This window comes from Scleropages formosus, chromosome 13, assembly GCF_900964775.1.
Source record: "Scleropages formosus chromosome 13, fSclFor1.1, whole genome shotgun sequence".
Classification (NCBI taxonomy): Eukaryota; Metazoa; Chordata; class Actinopteri; order Osteoglossiformes; family Osteoglossidae; genus Scleropages; species Scleropages formosus.
This window is the reverse complement of record NC_041818.1, coordinates 21994716-22002440: the sequence shown is the minus strand read 5'-3', so window position 1 is coordinate 22002440 and position 7725 is coordinate 21994716. Positions and strand designations below refer to the sequence as shown.

The 7725-nt window shown below is 42.4% G+C and overlaps 1 protein-coding gene across 3 annotated transcripts; it reads left to right on the top strand.

Annotated features, from left to right (window-relative positions):
* The first annotated feature begins 3566 nt into the window (after positions 1-3566).
* Positions 3567-6592, top strand: LOC108922963 (cbp/p300-interacting transactivator 1-like). Of its 3 annotated transcripts, XM_029257557.1 has the most exons (4): positions 3567-3655; positions 4107-4165; positions 4557-4587; positions 6131-6592. In XM_029257557.1, the coding sequence occupies exon 4, from the start codon at positions 6134-6136 to the stop codon at positions 6590-6592; it is 459 nt and encodes a 152-aa protein (XP_029113390.1). In that variant the 5' UTR covers positions 3567-3655; positions 4107-4165; positions 4557-4587; positions 6131-6133. The 3 variants fall into 3 exon arrangements, with proteins under 3 accessions (XP_029113390.1, XP_029113391.1, XP_018588893.1); XM_029257558.1 differs by lacking the exons at positions 4107-4165; positions 4557-4587; XM_018733377.1 differs by lacking the exons at positions 3567-3655; positions 4107-4165; positions 4557-4587 and having other exon boundaries at positions 5927-6592.
* Positions 6593-7725: the final 1133 nt, after the last annotated feature.

Below are 7725 nucleotides of genomic sequence, written 5' to 3'. Positions count from 1 at the left end.
GCTGAGGATGACTGGGCTTTTCTGCCAGCAATCAGCATTATGCTAGAGGTTGTGGAGATATGTATTTTTTGTTTTCAGTCCTTCTACATAAATGTTAATATAGTTTGAAGGTGATAAAGATAATCCAGTTGTTACACTGTAAAGGACTGTCATTCTTTGCCTCCAGGGTGTACCCTGCTACACCCCCTGTGGTTCTATGATAGACTGGACCATCATGACCCCGTGCCAGACAAGCGTCTACTAACAGTGGCTCTGTTACTGAGTATTTTTTGTTTTTTTATAGCTTTACGTGACATTTTTACATCTGTATTATGTAGGCTTAATTGAAAGGCAAAAGTGACTTTGGCGATATGAACAAATTAACGATAGTCCCTGTTTTGTTCGTAGACTGAGCAGCCATTGTATCACTGTTGGAATTCAGGACTTTAATTCCACTCTTTTGGCATTGTTCTGAAATAAGCTGTGGAACATCTAACAGTCATCACACACTTACAGGGAAGTAAAGTGTGTTTCCACTTTCTAACGAATTTTATGCAAAGCATTCATGCTTCCACTCCTCAGATTTCAAGCTTTATCTAAATGGAAAAAGTTGTAAAATCATATCAACCAATCTCTCACAATTCTGGCATAATAGTTATTGAAATTGCTTTAGTGGAAGTTCAGGCCCCAGAAGTGCCCTCACTTGATTTGCTACCAGGGGACAAAATGAGATGTGGCAGTACTAAACTAACTACAACACAAGTTATATTTATTCATTTATGGGACACTTTTCTCCAAAGCAACTTGATTTTGACTGCTTACAGTTACAGATGTTTTTTACCGTAGTAATTGCTCAAGGGTAAGACAGCAGGAGGTGGGACTCAAACCTGCATTATTCCAGCTCTATCCACAGAACTGCCTATTGCCCCTACATGAAGCAAAGTTCCGGCTAACATGTTTTAGTGAAAATTATGTCTTTTTCAGGGGGGCGCGGTGGCGCAGTGGGTTGGGCCACAGTCCTGCTCTCCGGTGGGTCTGGGGTTCGAGTCCCGCTTGAGGTGCCTTGCGGCGGACTGGCGTCCCGTCCTGGGTGTGTCCCCTTCCGCCCTGTGTTGCCGGGTAGGCTCCGGTTCCCCCGCGTCCCCGTATGGGACAAGCGGTTCTGGAAATGTGTGTGTGTATGTCTTTTTCATGTGTGTTTCTAAAACAAACTGTGGCCATTTCAAAGGGCTTGAAATTCAGGTCCATTATCAACAAAAATACTTTTTAATGTATAAATCAAGATAAAGAAGCCAAATAAGAGGGAAAACTTTGGAAAGGCCAGCAATACAAAATTCAAGGGAGGGAGTGATGGACACTTAACAGGATCGGTAATGAAACTACAAAACAACTACAAAACAGCTCCAAAGTCACCCCAGCATAGACTCAACACATTTTTGAGGTGTTCTCAAAAACTCCTTTATATCAAATTCTTCACAAAGTTGGTGTTTCAGCAAAGCTTCTTAACCGGGAGTGAAGATCTCAACACTTGGACCCTTCCTCAGCGGGGAAGAGTCATTCATATCTTATATGTTCTGTGTCTCTATGTCATGACTTTTATATCTTTTTAAAGTGAGACAATGCCATTCACCCATATCTTGCCAGCTGTTGACCATGGTGATGGACCTGGTCATCCATCTGATGGATATCTGTGTAGGGTTATGTAATGGTCAAGGAATATGATCCCATTTTATGTCACCAGGTGCTTCCTATGGGACAAACACAGTCCTTCACAATGTTCTTCCCACACGCCTTCCCTGGTCTCCTCACTCACCAGCTTTATACAGTCTTCTGGAGCACAAGAAGCAGGGTGGGCTTCTATCTCCAGCATCCCTGGAATCTTTCCATCGTAAAAATGTCCATTAGTGAACTGCACAAAGATCAGGACCTCGGTGCAACATGATTTCAAGGAGTGTTGATCCTCTTCTTAAGGTTATTGGCGGCCCTATTACTTTCTTCACATTCATATTTTGTCATATATATTTACTTGCCATGAATGTATAGTTGTGTTTCAACTGCTCTGCACTGACCGTTGGTGTCATTTGCATACTTTCCCCAGTGGGAAGCTGTGCATCCAGATCTCAGCTCCAGCTCAATGGTTCAAAGGCTCAATGGTTGAGTGGTTCAGTCCACAAGCAAACCTGTATCCTTATCCTTGTCTCCCTGGCCCAGTGAGACAGATGTGTCCTTTCTCTCAGTCCTACAGGAAAGATGCCTCCTGCCTTTATTCTTGCTATTATATGTCTCAACAAAATGGCCTTTGTTGAATTATTCATAGGCACCCGTTCACAGATAAGAGGGGTATAAACGGTCTGGGATTGACATGCAAATGATGCTGTGAATTGTTTTTTTTTTTTTTTTTTTGTGAATTAAAGTTTTAGTTCCATTTTAAAGTGGGATTTACCTATTACGTTATGCAATTGCATGACAATTACGTCATCAACTGTGGTTTCTTAACAGGGTAATTTAATTACTTAAAATAAAATTTAATTGTTAAGTTTAGTCCCCTAAAAAGAGTAACATTTATTCCCCCTAAAGACAAAAGCAATGTATTATAATGACAAGCCGGCAAACCATCTGAGAATTGGAACCATCATCCTTATATGTAATACATTTATTTATTTTACTCCTGTAGCAGCTTTTCTCCAAAACGGCTTTCCATTCGCAAATCTGAAATAAGTTACACTGGTTAAACTGCATCTTTCGTTTCATTTTTCAACCTTTTAAAATGCTGGTTTTGTCATCCAGGTGTGTGGCTGTAATGACTGATTTTACTCACACTACCCACTGACAATAGTCCATAAGTGTCATTATTAAAGTGTTAATAATTAATCTTTCCCGCCAGTTTGTTCTTCTTAGGTTTAAAATCGGACTTCAGCACTTTAACATGACTTTTAACACACAAACACTCCCATCTGTCCTTCACAGCCGCCCTTCTGAGGTTCGAGGTGGTCCGGAGCCTATCTTGAACTCCCCATATCGGGAGTTGTGAGCTGTCGCCGGGTCGCGATTAATACAGAAACAAATGTGAAAATTAAAGGATTATTGCTTGATTGCGGGGGAGGGGGGTCTGGCTGTGAATGTGGCTGAAAAAAAACAGTGGTCGTTATTATTTTTTCCTCCGTTTCTTAGTGTCGATCGTCCCAGTGGATGTCAGATGAAGCCATGGCATGGTCCATTCCCAGCAGTTCCTCCTGGTCACCACCGCCATGGGGGGTGGGGATTGTAGGGTTAGGGTGTTGTGTGTGTGTGTGTGTGTGTGTGTGTGTGTGTGTGTGTGTGTGTGTGTGTGTGTGTGTGTGTGGGAGGAGGAGGGGGGGGGGGGGGGTGCCTTCATTGTCTTCATTCCAGCAACAAGTGATGGGAACAGTTCTGCTCCTCACCTCTCAGCCAGCGGTCCGCGCGTCCTCGCAGCCCTCGGAGTGACCAGTGCGGAGGAGACACCTTCCCCTAACTCTACAAAGACGTTGCAACAGTATTAAAAGAAAAAATATATATATAAATATTATCTATCTATATATATATATATATATATATATATATATATTTTACCTGTGGCTCCTCGTTCTGGATCAGTTCAAGTCCCAGTTCCCATCAAGATCCATCATCTGGGCGCTTCTGAAAGCTCCTGTCAGAGGTGAGGCGGCTCATTTCCTTCTTTAATAAACATGCATCTTATTTCACTTAATATTTCTAAATGTCCGAAAGAGAAACGCTGTTTTACAGCCCGTACTCGGTTTTTACGGGCTCCGGGAACTCCTTATGTAGCGAAGATGCCCAAGAACGCAAAAGTGCTGATTAATTTGTAATAACGGCTCCTTGTGAAATTATATATTACACTGATCACCATCAATTGTCCGGCTCATATTTTACTACTTTGTCCGCTGAAAAGCGTTTCTTTAGCACGATATGGAGACGCTCAGATAGAGATACCAAATTTTACACAAAGACACGCACATGATGATGATCTTCCTCCCCTACAATTTATCCTGCTTTTATATCTACGGCTGTAAGAAACACGGGTCCGAAAGCAGCAATGGAACTAATAACATTGTTCAGCTCAACATTGTTCTTGGTCGCTGTCGCAGAAATTCAGACACTGGCGAGTCGACTCCACTCCCGGGTGTTTGGAAAAAGAAATGTGTTGGTGAGCAGAGATCTGTGCTTCACAACGCTTTGTTATGTCTACACAAGATTAAACAAGTGTACCTATATATTTCATCAACAACAACAACAATTTTTCTCATTATTTTTGTTATTATTATTGCTTATAAAATACTTTCAATTTTAAAAATAAGAAGAATTTCCACTGTGCACATCATCATCATCATTTAACCTTTGTCAGGTTCTAGACCCACTATATTTTAAGGATGTGTTTGAGATCAGTTCCTGTGGACAAGGAATAAATTAACAGGTTTATTAAAGAAATTTATGTACAATTGAACAAGGAAACAATTTATAGATTGTACGCTGTACATCACATGAGTAGCTGCAGAAAGGTTCATCCATTGTAAATATTCCATTATTTATTTTTGCAGATCTCCAACTCCAAATGGCTCACCGGGCGAGGTATTCAGTGCACACACGTTAGATCCAAGGGCTGTTCTAAATGATGTTTTTAAACTGCTAGCCTATCAGACTCTGGTGGTTATGTCTTGTTGGCGGCACGTTGGCCGGGCGAAACCAGGCGAAGGTGTGGCCTGCGAGCAGAGTACTGAAGAACACCCTCAGCTGCATGACAGATGTGTAAAAAAGTGTACCATCCTAACTGCAGAACCTCTTTAGAGGTAGAGAAGATTGGAGCTCAGCCCAAACTCAAATTAGGATGGGTCCATAGCGCTCCCACCCCACTTCGAGAAAGAATGAAGCTGAAGAACTGGCAAGAAGACTGAAATCAAAGTTAGCCCTGTGACCAAGACTCCTAGAGGGTTTCCTGTCCTCTTAATCTCCTTGCTAAATTGCTCTGCCATAACCAGCAATTGGTTATCAACAGACCGTTCACGTTGAGGTCAATTTCCAGCCAGCGGTGGCCAGTCATGGCTGATAGTACGCAAATTCTGCAGCTTCAGCAGCATTTTCAAGAGTCTTCACCGGATATTTTGTTTAACACATGTTTCTTGAACATAATGTGCACACGGGAAATTTAATTACTGAATTCTTGAACTACGTGTTGGAGATAAATGCAAACTCAAACAGCTTATTGCAGAAACAACATATACACCCATCCCGCAAGTAACAGAATTAATTCCATAAAATCACCCAGTTAGGTGACTTTCCCATAATTAGAGGGTCAAATTATTACTATTTCTAATGAAAAAAAACAGTTCCTGGACAAAGAATGGTACGTAAAGTTAAAAATTAATAAAATATTATTTTTATGTCTGACAATGACAATACCCACATATTTCATAATATTTGTAAGAAAATTTTTAAATTCTGTAACACTGCAAATTGTTATTATTAATATTTGTGTTATAAAACGACTGACTTAATATTTACATGTTTATACTATTTATTTCTAGCTTGCCTTGAATCTGCTGTTTTAGTACTGAGTTAGGTTTCCCAAAGTAAATTATTTGATGGTGGGGGGTGCAGGGGTGCAGTGGGTTTGGCTGGGTCCTGCTCTCTGGTGGGTCTGGGGTTCGAGTCCCATTTGGGGTGCCCTGTGATGGACTGACGTCCCATCCGGGATGTGTCCCCTACACCCCGTGCTGCCGAGCTAGGCTCCGGCTCACCGCGACCCCCCCTCGGGACAAGCGGCTTCAGGCAGTGTGTGTGTGTGTGAGTGAGTGAGTGAGTGAGTGACTTCTGTGATTGGTTGAGGCTGTTGGGGACACAGGAAGTGGGAAGAAGGAAATACAGTAGGTGCAGAAGCATAACATCCGTGTGCTGTGCAGAGTGAAATCCATGCTAGCCAGTGAAAAAATGCCATTGTACTGAATAATGAGCCCATTATATGAAAATATGGTATTCTCATAAGCCATTGTAGCAGTTTTTCATTGCACAGGACCCCACTGCATGAGGGAATGGTGCTCTGTTTAATTTCTCGTGTTTTATGTTATCTGCTTGAACGTTTTCGATGACTCTCCCGTTCCTTGCCATGTCTTTCCAGGTGATGAGTTCCCTGTTGTTTTCCAGCCACAGCATGAAGGATCAGAAGTCGGTGGGTCTCCTACACTGCTCAGCCTCAGCTAAAGGCATTGGCCCATTCTCCAGCCCAGAATTCGAGCACTCGGCTCTGGGCAAGTCCCAGCCATTGAGTCTGCAGCAGAGCCCCCAGTTTCTAGCCAGCATGCAGCTCCAGAAGCTCAACAGCCATTACCAAAGCCTAAGTGGAGCTACAACACCAGTTCCTGGAGCTCCAAGAAGCTTTGGTCCAGCTGCCGGGGGGCCTGTACATGTGGTTCCAGCTGGGGCCGCGCAGGGTTCAGGAATCATTGATTCCGACCCAGTGGATGAGGAGGTTCTGATGGCTCTTGTGGTGGAGCTAGGCTTGGACAGAGCCAATGAGCTCCCAGAACTTTGGCTTGGCCAGAATGAGTTTGATTTAATCTCAGATGTCTCTGCCTTGTGACTGGGGTTGAGGTCCGTGGTGAAGTGGTACTTCCATCCCTGGGTCGAGGCAGAACAGAGGTGGGCCTGCCTGTACTGTGACCCTAAACAAGACCTTGTTTGATGCTTTGGGTGGGAGGATAAACCCGTGGCTGTTCTGGGTGGAAACAGTTTGACTGCACTGAAGACATGGACAACAAGGAAAGGAGATCTAAGGAAAGGCCACACACAGGTCTTCACCTCAGAACAATACTATGAGATGGATTCTTCTCAGATACTTACCTTGAACCAAAATGCATTTGAGGTTTGTCTTTTTAACTTGTGAATAAGTCTCACCTGTTTTGTATGTTGCTAAAAAAATGATCACTTGTAATATCTGTATTCATCAAGACATACGGACAATATTCACGAGGTCCCCTACATGTGATTAGAATATGGCCCAGGACTACAGCAAAATACGAAAGAATATAGCAGAGTAAGAAACAACAAATGAAAATGGTCATAATTTATATGTCCCTTTAAACTCTGGCCTAACTACAAGGTAAATCCTGGTAAATATGAAGTTTATAACATCAGTGTCTCTGTTGCCCAACCATGATGTCCAAGCAGTGACAAAAAGTAGACGTAAACCTGGAGCGGCTTCTGAACATTTGATGCTTCCCCAGTTACTGGACCACGGGACTGAGTCTTGTGTGTGTCTGAAGGAGAAAAAGAGGGTGTGGCTTGTTGTGAATCTGCAGCACAAATCCACGGAGCACTTTGCTGTCCTGTGTTTTCATTAACTTAACTGGAGAAGATCAGTCCAAACTCACCAAGAAGTCCTTTGTATGAAAAGACGAGCTTGTTGGACTGAGACGGCGTTCAGGGCCGTAGCTGTGGGGCTTAATTATTATTTGCATAATTATTATTTTGAAAAAGGAAAATTTAACTCACAGTCTATGTACTGAGTACTTTAAAGAAGTGGGATGACTTAGCATTTATTTCCAGTCTTTATGTTTATCAGTCCTTCTGAATTGTGTCCAAAACGGTTTGTTTTTCTTGGACGAGAATCCAGCATATTGTATTTGGCCCCATTTTTTTGTGTTTATTTTAATCATTTTTATCTTCTTGAATTGCAATTATTTGAATGTTTCCAGCACTGTCTTTGGTTTTGTT

Coding starts and splice junctions, on each gene's coding strand:
- LOC108922963 (XM_018733377.1), top strand. CDS start 6,098: ATGACTCTCCCGTTCCTTGCCATGTCTTTCCAGGTGATGAGTTCCCTG.